Raw genomic sequence first — 20,770 nt, 5'->3', positions numbered from 1 at the left:
CAGTGTCCTATGGAAAGTGTCCACCAGGCTCATATCTCTTGAGTTGAGCCCTTTGCTCGGCATGGAGGGTAAATGAGACGGGCCTCTTGCCTCAAGGAGCACGCAGATCCATGTCTTAGGACCGCAGCATGCCTTGCAGTTTGGAGAAGGGATTGGACAGGAAGAATGCTGGAGACAGGGAGACTCCTTAGGCCGGCAGGTGGCAAAGGGGCCTGATGGGGGTAGGCACGGAGGTCCTGGAGTAGGAAGAAGTGGCAGGAGAGAGCAGGCCCAGCAGCAGAATCTGTCCTCAGCTCGGCAGTGAGCGACTAGCCTTAGCGAGGAGTCCAAGGTGAGGATGGCCCTGACCTTGTGGGGCTAAGAAGAGTGAAGTGGAGAAGTGTTTGGGCTTCAAGCCAGATGGATCTCCAAGGTCAAGTCCAGTTCTACCGCGCAGTTTCTGTGTCGGCTTGAACACACACGCTACTTTGATTTTCTAAGCCTCCATTTTCCCATCTGTAAAATGGTGATAAAAATGAATTTCCCTCATGGAAGTGTAAGATTATGGAAAAGAGCAATTAAGATGCAGGGGGATCATAAGAAGGGTCATGGAACACATGAGGCACCATCTCCAGCACATGTATGAGTAAGCTCACTTTAATCCTTGCAACATTCCTGCCAGGGAGGTGCTGTTAGCATCCCAGGTTCACAGATGAGTAAACAGGCCCAGAGAGGTCCAGCAACTTGCTCAGCATCTCACAGCTAGTAATAACAGCCTTTGGGATTCAAACCCAGACAGTCTAGCATCAGAGCCCAGTTCTTCATGAGCATGCTGGGCTTCATCATGTTTACTGTGAGTGCCAGGGGGCAGGGCCGGGGGCTGTGTCCAGCAGGTCACTGGAACTTGACTTTGTAACCCAGACTTTGGAGTGTGGGGTCATCTGGGCTGAGATGAGAGAAGGCCCAATTGCCCAGGTGGGCAAGGCCTAGGTAAACCCAGAATGTAGCAGGTGAGATAAAAGAGGAGTTGGCAAGGAGAAAGATGACCAGAGAGCTGGCCGATGGTGTGAGCTGAGCATGAGAGGGAATTCAAAAGAAGAATGTCAGCAGCAGCAGCAGCAGAGGCTGCACAACAGGAGCTGAGGAGGACCAGTGGCAGGTCATGGTGACCTCAGAGAAAGTGGATTGGGAAGAAGGAGGTGGGCGGGCGCTGCAGCTGTGTGGTGAGAAGAGCTGGATGAAGGGGCAGCTTCAGGGAGTTCTGAAAACAAAATAGGTGGCTGTGTGCGGGGGGAGCTCTTTCATATCTCTAGGATATGATTTCCTTATTGGTAAAATCAGAGGAAAGAGTCCTCCCGGAGGCTGTCCACAGGGTTTGACAGGGTGATGGATTGAAAGCATGGGGCAGGCAGTTAAGAATTAAACTCAGCCGGGCGTGGGGGCACACACTTGTAATCCCAGCATTCAGGAGGCAGAGACTGGAGGATGGTGGTTCACAGACAGCCTCAGCTACTTAGGCCCTCTGCAACTCAGTGAGACCCTGTTTCAAAATAAAGAATAAAAAATAGGGCTTGGGGTGTGGCTCGGAAGTAGAATGTCCCTGGATTCCATCCCCAGTACTAAAAAAAAAAAAAAAAAAAAAAAAAGAAAAAATTAAACTCAGTACACCACTGAGTTGAACTCTGAACTCTGATGTCAGTGCTTGGGAGGCTGAAACAGAAGGATAGCATGTTCGAGGCCAGTACACAGTAACTTAACAAGACTGTTTCTAAATTAAAAGTAAAATAGGGCTGGGGGTATAACTCAGAGGTAGAATGCCCTTGGGTTCAATTGCCAGTACCACCAAAAAAATTAATAATTCATGCTGAGCATTGTGGCACACACCTGTAGTCCTAGCACTTAGGAGGCTGAGATAGGAGAATCACAGGTTTGAAGCCAGCCTCTTCAACTTAGTGAAACCCTGTTTCAAAATTTAAAAAGTGTTAAACTGGCTACGATCACTGGAGGCCACTCACTAGGAAATAGCTTGAACTTTAAACAGGCTCTTCAGAGGGAAGGCCTGGTCATCTCTCCTGCCTCTGAGGATGGTTCTGACACTCAGCACCACAGCATCCCCCGGGGTGCCCACTGCCTGCAGCGTCTTGGTCAGCTGAGATTCAGGAGTTTGTGGAATCCCTGCCTGAGCCACGGGCTGAGAGAAAACCTTGCAGACATTTAGTTCATATGGTAAATTGCAACTCTAGGATTCAAACCCTGGCCTCCCACCTTTCCACCTGTGCCCCGTTCAGATCTTGTGTGAGCTGGTGGTAAGGACTCTCAACCAGGAGGGAGAGAGCCTCTGAGCCGCAGCTCTGAGCGGCATCAGATCGGGAAAGCCACCAAGCTGCCCTTTAACATGGTCTCCTGGCTAGAAATAGCTCTGTCTCACTCCTGCTGTGAATGGTGGGAATGTGTGTGTAGACTTAGGCCTTGGGCTTTGCAGACACGAATGTCCTGTCATGCCACGGGGAACCTCGCGTGCGCCCCAAGGGCGGCGTCTTGCTTCTCTTGTCAGATGCAAATACGGGACCAGCTCCGTTCTCTCTCCTTGTGCTTCTTCCTCTTCTCCCATCCTTCCTATCTCGGTCTCCAACGTTTTAACATTTTAGATTCTTCCCTCCTCTTCTGACCACCCATCCCATTCATCCATTCATGCCAGCGTTGAATACACTGTAAACTGGGCCGCTACTATCTAGAAAATGTCCTGCAAGGCTTGAGGACAGGAAAAGTGGCAGTTTGAAAAGAAAGGTGGCTCCATTCCTGCCTGGGAGGGGTTTGAAATTAAATGGGAAATTACGGGAGGGAGAAATTAAAGCCAGCTAGACACACTCGCCATTGTCTCACAATAGAGGCACAAACTAGGGAGCTGCAGAGCTCTGGGCCGGGTTCATCCCAGCCAGAGGGGGCCAGCAAGGAGTGAGGGAAGGTGCTCTTCATCCAAGGTGAAGGAGCGACATGTAAGTCTCACTGCAGAAGTGCCATACCTGGGCGTGCCAGTTGGTAAGATGGGAAGGAGCATACCAGGCTCTGGGCAGGGACCTTGACAGATGTGAGCCCTGTCCCTCATTCTTCATCACTGCCTCCCAGTCTCTCTTCCCTGTCTCTTTCTCCACTGCTTTGGCTTCAGCGGAACCTGCTCTCTCCCTTTCTGCCTGCAGTGTCCCGGGCCACTCTGTCCCCTGCTCACCTGTCCTTCTTCCTCCCAGACTCTCTTTATATCTGGGGACCTTTGAAGAATGACTGACGGCTGGGCAGCCTGTCCGGAAGCGGGGCCCTCTGCCCTGTGGCAGTGACGCTGGTGCTGTCTCCACCCTAGGCAGACCAGGCCAGGAGGCATTTGCTGGGCTCCTCCATTAGCTTCCATCTTTCGGTGACAGCCAGACAATTTACGCACCCTGTTGGCTGTGGCCGTATGTTGTCATAACCTGGGTCATTTCCTCATTTAATACTCTCCATAAACTCCAATAAAACTGTCCTGGAGCCCAGAAGTCCTGGGAAGAAGGAGAGACACCTGGAAGAGATGGAGAGGGGTCTGGCGGGGGGTGGGCAGAAGGCGAGAGGCAACAGATAGAGATATAGGGACTCAGGGACGGCCCAGTCTCTCCTAATGAAAACCTTGTTTCCTCTCCTGCCCCTGGCACTGGCTGCAGTGTGTCAGATCCTCCCCAAGGGGGTGGTTGCTGTCCTGGGACCATCATCGAGCCCGGCCTCAAGCTCCATCATCAGCAACATCTGTGGGGAGAAGGAGGTGAGTACTGGCAGGGTTGGGGGACCCCTGCGGGCTGGAGCCTGTGCCCAGGACCCCAGGCATCATGGGTTCTTAAGGCCTGGAAGGGCCAGGTTGATGCTATTAATGCCGACATCAGAGCAACAACGAGAAGGGGACCATGGCTGAGCATGTTATTTGGATGGGGGCCCCAGGGGAGGTGTTTGGCAGCCTGCGTTTCAAGCTGAGCCCCGCAGTCCTGGGGTCCCTGGTGGTACCTCCAGTGGCATCTTGTTGGTGGCATGATGGAAGAACTGGTGTGGCCACCCCTCCTCCTGAGCCCTGGGCTGCAGGCCAGATGGGTAGCTCCCTGGTGATCTGGTCAGACATTGGGATTCTGGGGAAGAATGCTTCAGGGGAAGGCGATGCTAGATTTTATTGTGAAAATAAAGTTTGAAAGCCCCTGTTTTATAAGTTCTCCAGAAAGGAGATTTTTATTTTTGCCTCCCGCCTCATTTGCCAGTTCCAGGGTCTGCTCCTTCAGGGGGGACTCTTTGGGGGGTATAGAGAAGGGGTTGACTGCAATTCTTCTAGTCTCAGGGCACCCAGACCCTTCCCTGTAGCTCTAGTCCATGGGAGAAAAATGCAGTAGGGGATGGTTTCCTAGCAAAAGCCCCCTCCCTGGAGAAGACGGGATCAGAACTTGAGAGATTCTGTCTGTTACCAGCAAGTTTCTTAGTCCTTCATGACATTTATCAGTCTTTCCCTTCAGATACATCCTGGGAGACAATGGACAATCAGCCCTTAGCCCCTCTGCCACGAAGGCCTTCTAGCCGGGTCTTTGGGGACAGCTAGGGCTGGGCCAAGGGCTGGGGAGGAACACCGTACACCTGTGCTGGAGGCTGATGGGGTTCAGGCTTTCAGAAGCTTCAGTCTTAGAAGGGTCTGGGATAGACAGGCGTGAGCCTCCCCACACCCTCCTGGAAGCTAATTCCCCCATGCCAGGATGTCTGTTAGGAGCACAGGACCTGGTGGGTCCCCGGCCTGGTGGATCATTTGTCTTCCCTGTCTTCTGAGGCCTGTCAGAACTGTCAGCGGCAAGTCTGAGTGCCTGGCAGCCCTATCCCTGTGCTGAGGTTGAGCCCCAGAGCCTTATTCCAGCAGCTGGGTCCACGCTGATCTTCCACACCTCTCTTATAACCTGGAAGATGCCTCTTAGGCCAGCCCAGGACACAAAGCTGCCCTTCTCCCCCATAGTCCCCTCAAGATCTCTCAAGCCACACCCAGGAAGTTGGACAAATGTTTCATTTGGACCTCTCTTGCCTTGTGTGCTCCAGGTAAATCTCAGGCCTGCAGCAGGTCGTCATTCCAGCGAGGGCCCTGATCTTCTTTAGTGAGGAATTCGACTCCTCGTTTTCTCTTTTCCCTCCCTTTTCTCCTCCCCCTCTACTTTCTTCATTGTCCCTTGCTGTCCCTCTTCCAAACACTGCAGAACAGCCTCCTCTTGGGGTTCAGTGGCTAATTCATCTCGGCCAGCAGCAGCTCTGCCGTTTCCCGTAGCCCTACTTGGCACCTCAGGCCAGAGGCTGAGCTCCATCTTGCCACCCTGGCCCAGTGCCAGGGACCAGCCAGACAGCTGCCCCTCCTTCATCTGGTCATGTTCCTTCCAGAGCAAGCTTTCCTCTCTGTTCGGATTATGCATTTCTTTTAATATTTTATGAGGTTGAACTGCCTTACACTGATTCCCCCCAGCTCCAGGGAAAAGCGATGGAGTTCTCACCAAGGAGTCCATCTCTTTAAATGCAGCTAATGTCTCCGCAGCCTCGCGGCCAGCTGCTCTGTGCTCTCCCTCTTTACCTCTGTGGTGGCTTCCTGGGATGTACTTGCAATTGCAAATCGATTATGGATTGATCTTCTTAGAGAGAAAACGGCAGGATGGGGCTGGGCCCGGCATAGCAGCGGCTGCCTCCACGGTTGGGGCTGGAGACTCCCCACCAGTTCCCCTTCAAGGAGGGTCCCCTCCCCTTCCCATCCGCAAGCAGAGCACCATCCACACGCACTTAGCATCTTAGGTACTGAGTTACTGCATCCTTCACCCAGGGACTCTCATCCCTAAGAAACCTCTGCAGATACGCACTTCATGACATTTAGTAGGTTAAGCCATTTGCCCTGACTCACAGCAGAACCTGGATGCAAACCCATTTCCAGACTGCACAGTCCGCGTGTGCTTCACCTTCTTAAGGACTCCTCCCCGGTCCATGGCCAGCCCCACACCAGGCACCCTAAGGCTCCACACTCGTGGGGTGCTGAGGGGCAGAGCTCTGGTGTTCTGTGGGTCTGATGTGGGGAGAAGCCAGTGGCTGGTGCAGCCACACAGGGAGGACCTTGTCTGTCGGAGAAGCTCAGATACCTGATCCAGCTGGGATAAGAAGGCAAGCAGGAAGAAAGACCCCTCGGGCCCTGTCAACTCCACCCTTCACAGTCACCTTTTGTGACTGGCCAGGCTCCGTGGACTCTGCTTTGCAGCCCCTGCTGGAAACATTGGTTGCCTTCGGCTGTGGTTCAAGGGCTAAGCCTGTTGAAGTCTAATTTTTTTTCAACTTTTGCTAAATCTTTATTCTCCTCTCATCCCAATTTCTGACCTCTGGCTGACTTCTCCCCAAAATGTCAAAGGACATGGAAGTAGAATCCTACAGAGATGGTCACATCTTCCCAGACTCCCAGCAACATAACCTCTGGGCCAGGCCATGCAGAGGGAACGTCCATAATCATTTTTGAATAATCCATTCCAGAAGCCAACCAACTCACCATTTTCAAGATCTTCTGTTCTTCCTGCTGTCTACCTTCAGTCTTGCTTGCTTTTAAAATTTTTTATTTTAGCCGGGCGTGGTGGCGCACGCTTAATCCCTGCACTTGGGAGGCTGAGACAGGAGGATCGCACAGGTTCGAAGCCAGCCTCAGCTACTTAGTGAGGCTCTCAGCAACTTAGTGAGACCCTGTTTTCAAATAAAATATATAAAACAGGTCTGGGAGTATAGCCTGGAGGTAGAAAGCCTTTGGGTTCCACCCCCAGTACCACCAAAAATAAAAAATAAAAATAAATAAAATTTTTTTATTTTAGCTTTAATTTTTATTTTTGGTTTTGGGGATTGAACCCAGGGGTGTTCTGTTTTTGAGCTAGACTCCCATTCATATTTTATTTTTTGTTTTGAAACAGAGTCTCACTAAGTTGCTGAGGCTGACCTCAAACTTGTGATCCTCCCATTTTGGTCTCCCCAGTACTGGGATTATAGGCACGCACCACTGCTCCTGGCTCGATCTTGCTTGCTCTAATGCCAGGAGAAACTCATACTCAGCTTTAGCTCTCCTGGTTCTTGGTACCGGGGATGAGCCCGGCGGAGTAAAACTCAAGATGGATGGCAGCTTATTACATTTCAACTTCCCTATTACCTACTAAATAGCCTGAGCTGCCAATAAAGCAGCCAGTGTCACCTGCTAATACCTCTTTCCCAGAAGACCAAGGCAGAAGGCTGGACAGTGCCTTCTGGAAATGTCATCAAGGTGCAGAGCCGGCTGACACTCCTGATGGGGCCAGAGGTGTTTATTCTCCCTTTCCACCCGGAGCTGCCGCCATGGCCCCTCTGCTGCTCCTCATTCCCCACATGCGTGTCTGCCAGGACCCATCCTGCCGCTGCCTCTTCCTGCTGTTCTGCACGCCCGTTGGCTGAGCTACAGGATTCCTCTCCTAGTCCCCAGGGCAGTGTCTTTCTCTTGCTGCCACCTCTGCTCTGATTTATTAACCACAAATCAAACATTGAAAGGCAATGCCTTCAGGACCATTTGTCTTGCTTCAGGTACTTCCTCTGGGGGTAAAGACCTATTCTTTTGCCTTCTCTGGGCCACAGACCCAGCTTGCAGACCCTGGGACATTTACACAGGTCTCTAGCCAAACGGTTTTGTGTCCTGTTCTTGTCAGGAATGTCATCGTGTCTGTCTCCCAAGGACCTGGCTCCCCTGGCTCCCTGGGGCCTGGAAGCTTTATCTCCCATTAGAGTATGTGCCAAAGGCGTCCCAACACCTTCCATTGTGAATCCTCCTTGCTGCCTGTTATTTGTTCCTCCTGTCAGGTCCCTCATTTCAAAGTGGCCCCAGAGGAGTTTGTCAAGTTCCAGTTCCAGAGATTCACAACCCTGAACCTCCACCCCAGCAACACCGACATCAGCGTGGCTGTAGCTGGGATCCTGAACTTCTTCAACTGCACCACCGCCTGCCTCATCTGTGCCAAAGCAGAATGTAAGTTGCCCCAGTCAGTCCCGCTGTGGTCAGCATAACCCCACTGTGGCTCCCTGTATCCTTGCCAGAGCCACACCTGGGGCTCAGATTCAGCAGGGCCGGGCATGCCTATGGGTCCGTGTGTGTGTGTGTGTGTGTGTGTGTGTGTGTGTGTGTGTGTGTGCGCGCGCGCTCACGTGCGCGCGCACATGGGTGAGTTCATGCAAGTGAAAGTCCATCTTTTTAGCCAGGACTCCCTAGACATGGCCAGAACAGAAAGGAACTAGGTTACAGGAACCTGGCCCACTGCCAAGCCTTTTCACATCTGCAAACTCAATTCCCACATCTTCAGTCTCATTGTTAAGGAGATACAAAGAGAGAGAGAAAGTGAGGGAGAGAGGAAAAATACAAAATTGAATGCATTTGTACTTGATGGGCTGAAGAGCTCCTTTCCCTAGAGAGCAGGTTTTGCTGATGGAACAAGGTCCAAGGTCAATTCCTGGTAAAGCATTTTTTTGCAAATGCAGGGTTTGGAAATGCACTTTCCCTGACGCTCAGACAATTTGTGACATAAATTTAGTGTTTATGAGATTTAGCTAATTTAAGCCCATGCCTCCCGGCAACCTGTGAGTCCATGTGCTCCCAGGGCAGCTGTGCACTCACACGTGGTCAGCAGGTGCTGGCCACTGGCTTGCACTGGGGACAGTGCTTGACCTGGTGTCTGTGATCTGCGCAGCTGTCTTCCCACGAGTCTTCCTGGGCTGCACAGGCAGAGAAGCACCATCTCTCACCTGGGCTCCTTCCCTTCCTTCTCAGAGTTGCTCCACACTCTCAAGCCCTCCCTCTGTCCTGGAATCCCAACAGGGTCCCAAACAAAAGCCACCTCCCCGGCCCTGGTCAGAGCCACCTGCATCAGCAGGCCTTTGCACTGATGGTCTGTGTATGTGCATTCATTCATTCATTCATTCATTCATTCATTCATTCATTATTTCTTCAACTCAGTTTTATTAAGTGTTTCCTCTTTGCTGCCCAAGAAACAAGTAATAGAGTCCCAGTTCTGCTCCTATGATTACCCCAGAGTTTGGGAGGTGCTGGGATTCCATTTTTCACAGGTGGGCATGTTGCGACTCAGGAGAAGTGACTTTCCCAAGGTCACACAACTGGAGCAGGGCCTATGCCCCCATGCAGGGCTTCTCACTGCGAGTCCAGAGGTCTGGAGCTCTTCTCAGAGGAGCGTGAGAAGGTGTGGAGTAAGTAGTTTGTTGGAAGAGTCCAATGTGCAATGTGGCTTGTCAAAAAGGAGAGGCCCCTGAGCACAGGGTGGCAGGAAGGGCTTCCAGACTGGGGCAGGGCTGCAAATGGTCCTCAAAGGATGAAAAAGACTTAGAGAAGAGAGAGAGAGTAAAGCAGGTGAGGAGGAAGAGAGACGTCCCGATGCTGTGCCTGGGCAGGGGCTGTTGGAGCCTGGAGTCGATATGCAGGTGGAAAGAAGCTGGGGACGGGAGTGCAGACCCTGGAGTGGTGGGTGAGGGGGCATGGACTTGGTCCTGTGCTACCTGAGGGACTTGGTCTGTTCCCTAGGGATGTCCTCAGAGGATAGGTGGTTCTGATCACGGGTATGCCATCAGGGAAACAATTGAGTTTGGGTACTAGCTTGGGGGAACTCAGATTAGACTCAAGAGACACTCAGACTTGGGCTGGCAGGTCCTGAGAAGGCCCATCATGTTGGGCATGTGCCAGAGGGCATCGACTGGGCATCTTTTAGGCATCAGACACTGTGCTAACAGTGTGGGACAGAAGACAAGAGCAACATGTGGTCTGTGTTCTCCAAGATGGAGCAGGGCCAATGGACAGGAAGCAATGAAGACAGTAGGGTGCTGGGTCCCAAGTCACTGGAGTTCTCAAGCAGAGGTTCCATCAAGGGCTTCCATAAGAGCTCGATAAAGAGAGTCTAACCCTTTGTTTACAGAAGAGGAAACGGAGGCCCATTGAGTAGTTTGACTTGCCTGGGGCCCTTTACCTAGTAAGTGGTAGAACTGGGATTTGAACCCAAACCTCCTGAATCAGTCCAACCTACTCTCATCATGATGCCCATACTAGTTCTCAGACTGGGTTCCTCTCGATCTACGTGGACCAAGGTAGGAGCTGCAGCCATGTGGGGCTATTTAAATTTAAATCTGAGTTAATAACATTAAATTGAATTTTAAAACTCAGTTTCTCCTCCTCACTAAGCATACGCTGAGGGCTCCAGAGCCAGCATGGCCGTGAGGCCACCCTGAGCAGCACAGGCATGGGGTGCGCCTGTCACTGCAGAATGCTCTTTTTGGACAATACTCTCTGACCTCAAGTATTCTGGGACAAGTAGTTCCATGGAAAAAAGAGAAAGCTTGTAACCCTTCACTCTATTTTCCCTTGTGACATTCACATCTGCATCAGTGAAAGTGACTTGTCTTGTGGCAAAATACAATTCTTTATCTTCCAAATGGGTTTGACCACCAGCTCCCAAAGGAAGCTCATGGAAAGCTCCACAGGGTACTAGTATTTTTTTTTCTTTTTCTGGTGGTACTGGGGGTGGAACCCAGGGTTTTTTCTATCTCCGGGCTATACTTCCAGACCTAGTTTATATTTTATTCAGAAACAGGGTCTCACTAAATTGTTGAGAGCCTCACCAAGTTGCTGAGGCTGGCTTCGAACCTGTGCGATCCTCCTGTCTTAGCCCCCAAGCACAGGGATTACAAGCGTGCGCCACCACGCCTGGCTGTATGCCATTTTATGGCATACAGTTCCATAAATCCCACCTGTCACCCCTTCACCTGCGGCATCCTGGACTGGTGAATAGAGTAATGGAGTCAAGGGTCCTTCCCTGGAACGGAGTGAGGCCAGCTCACTCATCGGAACCAAACTGGACTGCCATGTGTACAGTGGGGGGTGTTAGGACACAGAGCCAGTCATAGTCATAAACATCTCCATGCAAAGGTCATCCCAGTCTTCCTCAGTGCTGGCTACAGAGTCTTACCAACCCAACAGGAAGTGCTTCCTCTGGTCTAGCCCCTGCTCCCTCTTGCTTTTAGGCTCAGCCCCGTTTCTTCTGCTTCAGCTCCTACTGGAATTTGGAAAATTGTTGTTCAGTATCTAATCAGACATCTACTGGGCTCTGAGCGCTGTTCCCTACCGGCCTCCTTCCATTAGAATTAGGGCATTCCTTGACATTGAAAGCTCCTTGAGAGGCCAGCTCACCTTTGCTTGCGTTTTCCCACTTTGCTTCCTCCTCCCTGATCATGCGGGAGCCCAGAGAACAGTCCTGGAGCCCTTCAGGTTCTGGAGGGGACTGAGCCAAGACTCCCAGGGGCTGACTCTCAAGTTGGAGCGTCTCTGTGCAGCGCCCCCTACCGGGATCTGTACAAATAGCCCAGAGCCGCAGCATCAGGGCAGGCTGTGCCTGGGAGGAGTGGTGTCCCTGGAGCAGAGGTGCAGGTCAGGAGCACAGCGGGAAGGCTCCTGAGGGGTGAGCCGCTGGCACAGGGAGGGGCTCTGCAGCCCCAGCTGCTCCCCTGGCTGAGATATCCACCCACCAGAGCCAGGGGAAGGAAGGCAGCAGCCCGAAGTCAAGGGCAAAGACAAAACTCCCATCAAAGGACAAAACGAGAGGCTGAGGGAAGCAGGCTGGGAGCTTGCTCTGGAGGACACGCTAGCCCACCTGCCTTATTAGTGCAGGACCGAGAGACAGTGTAACTAAGCACAGGGGTGGAATTCTGTATTCCAACCATCAAAACTAAGCGTAATGGAGATCATCCATGGGGAATCGGGCCACTTATTCTCCTGCTTCCCCAAAGTAGGTTTTTAATAAGCAGGTTTTGCACCAAGTAGAGATATATTATAGATCACATTATTTTTTTCTTAAATGAGAAAAAATATTAGGACACCTGCAAGGGCCAGTTTCTAATGAACCTAGGAAAGGCAGGGGTGGGGGCAGTAGGGGGTCCTGGGCATTCCTAGAGCCTGGGGGATTGGCTTCCAAGCAGAGCTGGGCAGCCCACTCTGGCTCCCTGGGCCCATGAGTGGGATCACCTGCCCTCAGGATGGACTCACAGCTACCAGAACCAGGCAGGTGTTTCCCTGCTATTTTTGTTTATGGTTCAACTTTTTTTTTTTTTTTTGTGGTACTGGGGTTCCTGGAAGCCCTTCTACCTCCGGGCTACACTCCCAGACCTATTTTTACATTTTTATTTGGAAACAGGGTCTCCTAAGCCAGCACGCACGGCTGGTTTCGAACCTGCGCGATCCTCCTGTCTCTGCCTCCCAAGCGCGGGGATTATAAGTGTGCGCCACCATGCCCGGCTCAACTTTTTTTTTTTTTTTTTTTTGGTGGTACTGGGGATGGAACCCAGGGGCCTTCTACCTCTGGGCTACACTCCTAGACTTATTTTATATTTTATTTGGAAACAGGGTCTCTTAAACCAGCTGAGGCTGGCTTCGAACCTGCATGATCCTCCTGTCTCAGCCTCCCAAGCACGGGGATTACAAGCATGTGCCACCACACCCAGATTCAACTATTTTTTTAACTACTTGCTTTGGCATTTCTAAATATTTTAAGTCCTTTTTGTGACCATGGGTCCTGGGTTCTCACTATGCCACTTATTTACTGCCTGTGTAATCTTGGGAAAGCAGCTTCCTGTCTCCTTAGCCCCAGCTGTCTCACCTATAAAGCGGGGTCATGATCTCTCCCTGCAAAACAGAACAGCACACCCAGAGTAGGTGACCTGGTGTCCATACCAAGGAAGGCACTCCTGCAATGCACTTTTTCTTTCCTTAAATCACTCTTATCTTTTTTTTTTTTTTTTCTATACTGGGAACTGAACCCAGGAACATTCTATCTCTGAGCCACACCCCTAACCCTGTTTTTTAAATTTTGAAATGGGATCTCCTAAGTTGCTGAGGGCCTTGCTAAGTGGATGAGGCTGGCCCTAAACCTGTGATCCTCTGTCTCAGCCTCCCAGGTGCTGGATTCAGATGTGAACCACTTCGTCCACCGTTGGATCTGGAAGGGAGCTAAGGATTGGCACCGCCCTCCTACTGCCCCTGTGTTTAGTAAACAGCCTTGGGGTTGCTGTAGAGGCCCTGATTTGATCTCTAGGCAGTTCCCACTCCTAAAAGGAAGTACTGCCCAATGGTGGAAGAAAAAGCAAGCCAGTTTTTGGAGTCACACCAGGCTGCCCACCACTTAGCAGCCATGTGGTGTCAAGCAGGTCACTTTGCCTCTCTGGGCCTTGCTTTCTGGGTGACACAGAGAAACTAATGCCTGTTGGAATAATGGGTAGAACAGTAACTGGGTTCAGAACATGCTACACATTTAACTATTTTTATTTCCTCATGCAGCCTGGCAGAGGCAGAGGCAGAGGCAGAGGACAGGCAGTGGGGGCCTTGTCCGAGGGCACTAGCGGTGGCAGCCCCCCCATGCCACTCTCACCCATGTCTTCCCGCTGGTGTGTGGGAAGGCGGCCGTCCTCCTGCTGCGGATCACCTCCTGAGATCTGCATGTGGTGCTGAGCCTTCCCATATCATCTCACTTAAGTTTTAAATTCTTTCATCTTGGATTCAGTCTCTAACACCACCAACACAAAATTGCATTCTCTAATTTGAGCCCTATCACTCTTGAAGACCTCGTGAGTGGGCTCTGTCAATCAACACTCTCAGTATGTGCATGAAGGAAAGAGATTGGAGTCCGTTTTTAATGTCACAGCCTTGGTAGCTGCCTCCTCTCCTTGCTCTTCCAAACCCTGCAAAGGAGACGGAAAGGAGGGGCTCTTGCTTTTATGTTACTTGGAGGAGTGAACCTCCCCAGGCCAACTTGAGTGGTGAGTCGGAGGCCAGGCCTCGGGGGCAGAAGCCTGGGTTCGCATCTGCCCCGTTCCAGGTCTGCCAGCTCTGTGGCCTCGGCCCTGCCCTGCACCACCTCCATGTCCTGACTTTCCTTGACACCTGCTATCCTCCTATCCCAGCCCTGAGTACTGGGATTGTGGATGTGCACCACAGCGCAGTCCTCAATGGCCCCGCTCACTCGTGGCTTAGGACACTGTACTCCTGCCAGGGCAGTGTGAGTTCTGAGTCCACTCATAATGAGCCCAGGCACCTCTGGAGATTGTCCTCAGGGTGGGGCCCCACACACTGGCTGGAACACTCACCCTCATGTGAAGAGGCCAGTCCTAGCCCTCATGAGGGGACAGCTTCCAGAGCCCAATAAGGTGGCCTCCCCCGTTCCCTCTGCCCTCCCCTGCCCGGGGAGGATGTGGCCAGGAGGCAGGTGGAACTGAACTTGTCCTGTACTCCTTTCCTCCCATGACAGGGCACCGTGGACCCTCCTCCTCTCTCTGGTCAGAATGGGCTCCATGGAGGAGCCGAATAATCAGACACCCTAAGGAAGGGGAACGGGAACGAGCCCGTGCCAGGTCGAGGGCCCTGTGCACACATTAAACTCACATCATCTTATTAAAGCCTCTCCACCATCCTCCCGGGGAATGGTACATCAGCTGCCTCCCTAGGGAGTTAAAAGCGCTGCCTCTCCTGGGAATGTGAGCATTTTCCAGGCCAAAGCACTACTCCAAGATTATCAGCCAGGAGAGATGGAAGAAAGCTGTTTGAAATCGGTGTTTTCTTTATTTCTACTTTAATTTATTTGTGGTCCTGAAGATTGAACCCACGGGCCTTCTACCTCTGAGCTACACCCCCAGCCTTTTATTTATCTTGAAATAAGGGTCTCTCTAGGTTCCTGAGGGTCCTGCTAAGTTGCTCAGTCTGGCCTTGAACCTGTGATCCTCCTGTCTCAGCCTCCTGAGTCCTGGGATTACAGGTATGTGCCACTGTGCAGTCTTTATTTTATTTTTGGTGCAGGGGTCCTCAGTGGCCCTGCTCACCTGTGGCTTAGGTAACTGTCCAGCCCCAGCTGTACCTCCCGCTCCTGCTCTCTCAGCACTCTGCCTTCTGGTTCCACAAGCTCCTGCCTCCCCAAGTATCAGTCCAGACTGCTACATCCCAAGCAAGGCTCAGGTCCCTCTCCACCTCAGACTTGGCATGCACCTGCCTCTAGGCTGATGGTTCCTCAGGAGAAAAAGTTGGGGTGGAGGTGCAGGGTGCAGGGAGGAGAGCAGATTTTAACCTCTGTGGCAACTGCCCTTGGTAAATCCCTTAGCTCCATTAAACAGAGGTGGGAAGAATGACAATTTCCATAGAAACTCCTGGTATTCTTAATGTAACTAAACCATACCTTCTCCTCTGCAAATTCTTAATGTAACTAAACCATACCTTCTTCCACTGCCTAGAATTAAAAAGTATCCTTATCTGATTCACAGAATTAGGGAACCTCCCGGATGGAAAGACATGAATGTTTTTCTGTTTCATCTTTTCTTCTAGTTTAATTTCCCTCCACAATGATCCTGAAGAGGGGCTTCAGTCTCCACTTGACCACCTCCAGGGGTGGGAAGCTCAGTCCCTCACTACAGCCTGTTCTATCTTTACTCAGCTCCAGCAGAAGCTTCTTCCCTCTGTGGAGCTGGAGTCCATCCCTGTGACTCCCATCCACTCACTGCCCCTGGCTTTAGACCTGGAGCTGCCGAAAGCAAGCCCCCCCCCCCCCATGGCTGTCCTTCCCATGCCTTCTGCAGCAGCTTCCTTCAATTGCTTCCCTGGTAACAGGGTGACGGTCCCTGCCTGCCACTGCTGCCTCTGGCCTGGCAGATGCAGAGTCTCCCCACACACACAGTCTGTTTCAGCCCTGTGACGTGGGATCCCTGCGTGTGAGTCAGCTTTCTATCACTGGCTAACAGGATACCTGAGATATGCAACTTCAAAGGAGGAAAGGTTTATTTTGGTTCATGGTCTCAGAGGTTTCGCTCCCTGCTCACTTGGCTCCAGCACTTTGGGCCTGCAGCATAGCTGAACTTCATGGCAGGAAGCAGATGGCAGGGGAGAGCTGCACCTCATGGTAGTGGGGTGGGGGAGAGAGGAAAGGAAGGGGAGAGGGAAAAGAAGAGGGAGAGCAAAAGAGGCCAAGCACAAATCCTACCCTTCCAGGGAGCACCCACTTCACCACGGGATCCTGAGGGGCGTACCTATACTGCCAGGTGCTGTGCTCAGCCAGGGACTGACTTCCTGCAATGCGGCCCCACCACCCCGAGTTTCCTCCATCTCCATAGCCCACTGATGAGGTCAGAGCTCTCACCTCTGTAACTGCTGCATCTGGGGACCAAGCCTGCAACACACAAGCTTTTGAGGCCATTTAAGATCAAACCATGACACTACATAAAACTGTGAAATAACTCGTGTGTGTTTTGTACATCATAATCATACACACACAGAGATACGTACATATGTATGATTGATGGTCCTCGACGTAAAGATGGTTCGACTTAACTTTTCCCACTTTACCTTGGTATGAGAATGGTGCACATTCAACTGAAACACACTTGGAGGTTTGGACTCGGATCTTCTCCCTGACTACTGATAGGTGGTCAGTCACTCTCTCTTGATGCGGGGCAGCAGTGTGAGTTGGGGCCCTCCGCTCACCACGCGATCGTGAGGGGAGTACCATAGCGCACAGGCACAGTGCTCAGGGGTACTACACACATTTCTAAATAGGGATGTTCTCAGCGTACGCTGGGTGTATCAGGAGGTGATCTCAATGAAGAGACATCTATATGCTGTCACATTTATATTTTATAACCAAGGGCTTCATTCTGAGGGTTGGCTGATAGGTTCTGTAGGAGTTGGGAGGAGTGAGAAGTGGGTAAAGATTAGAGAACAGAGAGAGGAGATGGGGTAAGGAGCAATGAGGGATGAATGGGAAACAATATGTGTTGAGCTCCTGAGGATGACAGATGACCTTAAGGTCCAAGGTCCTTGCATAACCTGTAAGGTGATCATTCTTCTGACTTCACCCCTGAGGACCCAGATGCATCTTCACTGCCCTAGCCCACTTGGTGGTGCAGAATTTGCCTCAACATCCCTATGTATGTGTTGTGTGTGTGTGTGTGTGTGTGTGTGTGTGTGTGTGTGTGTGTGTATTGCCATGTACTGCCAGGTTGGGTAAGGACCGACTTGCTGGTGGGCAACACGCACGGGGTAGGCTGTACATGTCTCCGAGGACCCACTGCCCTGTTCTCCTGCCCATGCCCACACATGCAGCGTGCTAGGTGGAAGCGGGGCCATGCTGGTCTTGTTTCAAGGGCAGCAGCACCTCAAGGAAAGGGCAAGCTGGGGAGTGATTGGAGCAGGGTCTCGTGTGACTGAAGTCTGGGGGCTCACTCTTTGGGAGCTCAGTGCACCTGCCGGTTTTAAAGGGATAAAAGGTCCCTGGGCTGCCTTTGTCAGGCATCATGGTGCTGTGCCTAATCCTGCTCTTGTCCCCTGGGCTGCCCAGCCTCATCCCGCTGAATTTCATTGCCTGTCTGAAGAATCCCAGAGTTTTTGGCCGCTTTCCCAGCCAGGCTCCAAAGCAGCTCTGAGCTGCACATCAGGATGTGCAGGGTTCGCCCCTCCGTGCCGGCCTCTTTAGCTGTGGGGCTGATTCCCCTGCAGAAGGTGGTCTTTCCTCACCTCCTTGATAGAGCTCCTTTGGGGTCAGGTGCTAAGACATTTTTTCAGGTGGGAAAAAGGCTGCCCCATAGAAAACCAAAATTGGCTCAAGTCACCAAATAAATCAGGATTATTTTTCAAACTTTGTCATAGACTCAGCTGTGCATCCCAGGACCCTAAGCTCCCAAGAGCAGGTGCTCACTGGGCTCATCCCCTGAGCACTGTGCGGATAAGTAAATAAGGGATCAGAGCCATTGCGAGGGCACCTCCCGGTTCCCGACATGTCTTCTAGGATCTGAGAGGGCCCTCACCCTGTTATGCACATTTCACAGATGAAGAATGGATCCTTGAAGGAGTTAGAAGATGGAGGCTGGCGGTGAGGGCTGTGAGAGGCACAGATGGCCATGGGGCTTTGCAGATGTCTGTGGAGGCGTATTGGGGAAGGGAGGGAAGACCAGCTCCGCACTGTGGCCTTCACAGGTCCTCCTCTCTCCCCATTGCAGCCCTGGCTCCCTGGATAGCCTTTTCAAGACAGGGTACAGGAAGATGGGGATTGGGAACACCCTTCTGGAGCTCCTGTTTCTGTCATGCCTGGACCTTGGGCTCCAGCCCTGGTCTTTATCCTTCTTGTTAGAACAAAGAGAATGCTAAAAGCCAGGTATGGCAGTGCATGCCTGAAATCCCAGTACTTGGAAGTCTGAGATAGGAGGATCACAAGCTCGAGGACAGTCTCAGCAGTTTACTGAGACCGTTTCAAAATAAAAATACAAAGGACTGAGGGTATAGTTCAGAGTTAGTATGCCCCCGGGCTCAATCCACAGTGTCCAAGTAAAAATATAAATACAAATAAAAAAGAGCATGCCAAGCATAGGCTTTCCTCCCCAGAAACACCAGTTCCCCTGACACTGTTCCAGCTGACACCTGCTCAGTTCGTCTCAAATGGTGCCTGATATCATAAGAAGAAGGTTGGGTAGAAATCAGAAAACGAGAAGCTGGGTCCCAGTTATGTCCCTGTGCAACTGGACAAGCCATGTCACCTCTGCAACAGCAGGAGGTGGATGCACGTATTTCTTGGCCCCCTCTCAATTACCTTCTGATTCTCTATGGTCAGGGGGATACAGAGAAGAGACTTTAGGGTTTTACTATAGACATCCCAAATCAAATAGCCCATCAGCCAGTACAGAAAACAGTAGCCCTGGGACCTGAGACCAGTAGAAAACACCTTTTCTTGCCACTTACCTACTTCCCTGCCCCCATTATCCTCTGAGCTCTTGGGGTCATGGTACTTTATAAGATTCTTGTAAGAACTTACATGTACAAAAACTTTTAGCACATTAGCTGGAATGTAAGGGTTCAATAAATGTTACTCCTGTCATTGTGTTGGGAGCAAATTGAGACCACTGCTTTTGTGGGATACAACCCTCTGGCCACACGTATGCCCTCTCCCTGGGCTGCCTTCAGAGCCAAGGCAGAATTCAGACTCTCCGGTCTCAGTGATGCCATTCAGAACCCCTCCTCCCACCGTGGCCTCGGAAGCAGATAGCTGGAGGGGGGTGCCGTTAGCATGTGGGCCCCCTTTTCCATTTTGTTTAGGACCTGGATTCCTGCCTGATGGAATGTAGTTCAAAGGCTGTTCTTTTATGATCATAATAATACCTCATCTTAATGCAGCCACGAGGCTCCAAGGAGTTCAAAGGATTTTGTAGGCCTGTTTTCTGGGCCTTGAGATCTTAAAGGAACCACTCCCCTCCCTCCCAAATGAAAGCAAAAGCTTTTCTAGCGCCTGATGAGACATGCATGCGGGCTTACCAGGTGCCTGAGTGCTTTACATGCACCTCATTTAACGTTCCCATGGCCCTGTGAGCTGCCTGCTGTTAGAACCCTCACTTCTCAGATGAGGAAACTGAAGTCAAGGCTAATGACCACACGAAAAGGTCATGGAAGTGGGGAAAGCCACCTGCATTTGGTGGGCTTTGAACCCAGGTCTCAGTCACCAGGCACATTGCTTCCAAGGAAGGATTGGGGCTCGCAGTTCAAACAGGGCATTTCCAAGGTGGGGAGAGGGTGATGGAGCTTTGGAGCACTATTTTTACATGAGATGGGATAACTGCAGCTCAGAGAGGCCGAGATACCTGCTCAAGTTCTGCTATAGCTCCCTAGCACCAGCCATGACCCCATGCCCAGCCCTAGTCACCTGTGCCCTGTGTCTGTCCAGGCAGCTCTGCAGACCCTCGGGGGCTTCTTCCTCTCTCCCTTGCAGGCCTTTTAAACCTAGAGAAGCTGCTCCGGCAATTTCTTATCTCCAAGGACACCCTCTCGGTCCGGATGCTGGATGACACCCGGGATCCCACCCCACTCCTCAAGGAGATCCGGGATGACAAGACAGCCACCATCATCATTCATGCCAACGCCTCCATGTCCCACACCATCCTCCTGAAGGTGGGCACCGGGCCGGGTGGGCGCTGGTGGGCATGGAGCATCCCTCTCTCCCCTACCCCGCCTCTTGCTTCGAGGGTCTTCGAGCTATGGCTATCCCTGACAAACCTCTCTCTGTACTTCTGTTTCAATGGACAGTCCCTGCAAGCTCAAAGGAGAAATCAGGATGATAGTGAGGCTCTAAAAATATTGAGTGCCTGGTTTGGCAGAACAGCACCTAGCTGAGCGACAGGGCTTTCTAGGGGATCGAGGAACCGAGGAGACACTTGAGGGCTCTAGCAGAGGTGGCTCGCCAGGCACCATAGAAGCTCCATATTTTGACAGGCAGGACAGTCTCACGAGTGTGTATTGTGAGCAGCAGGCCTGTCTCTAATCCTGACATGTCGTTCAGTGGTTTACAAAGTGCCTCTGTAATTTCCCAGCGTGGTCCTCACAGCGGTGACATGGTGGGGGGCACACTGTCTTTGTCCTATAGATGAAGAGACACAGGTCTGGGAAGTGAAGACATCTGTCCGCGGCCAGCCCTGGGTGGGGGGAGGGCAGTACTGCACACCCCTCCTGCCTGCAGCTAGGCAGCTTCTCCTGCGCTCCCCAGACTGAGGCAGGGGCCAGGCTCTGGGTCAGCAGCTGCACACATGGGAGCCAGAGCTTTGCAAGGGATGGAGGCAGGTGTCGGGGGCCCACGCTGGACAGACTGGAAACAGCTGGGCAGCGCGGTCACCTGGTCCCGGTTCCTCAGCTGCTGGGCTAGACGTGCCACTTGGAGAGAGC

General features: G+C 51.9%; 1 protein-coding gene across 1 annotated transcript in view; it reads left to right on the top strand.

The window, feature by feature from the left end:
- Positions 1 to 20,770, top strand: part of GRIK4 (glutamate ionotropic receptor kainate type subunit 4) — a gene marked incomplete at both ends in the record, with an annotated part of 288,755 nt that overhangs the window by 121,742 nt on the left and 146,243 nt on the right. The window contains 3 exons of the mRNA XM_080705143.1: positions 3,669 to 3,766; positions 7,852 to 8,017; positions 19,824 to 20,002. Coding sequence (XP_080561269.1) covers positions 3,669 to 3,766; positions 7,852 to 8,017; positions 19,824 to 20,002 — 443 coding nt within the window. The remainder of the gene's footprint in view (positions 1 to 3,668; positions 3,767 to 7,851; positions 8,018 to 19,823; positions 20,003 to 20,770) is intronic.

The sequence above is a fragment of the Muscardinus avellanarius genome (assembly GCF_963383645.1).
Source record: "Muscardinus avellanarius genome assembly, chromosome: 1".
NCBI classification, from domain to species: Eukaryota; Metazoa; Chordata; class Mammalia; order Rodentia; family Gliridae; genus Muscardinus; species Muscardinus avellanarius.
Note: the sequence above shows the minus strand (reverse complement) of the source record. Positions and strands in the feature narration are given on the sequence as shown.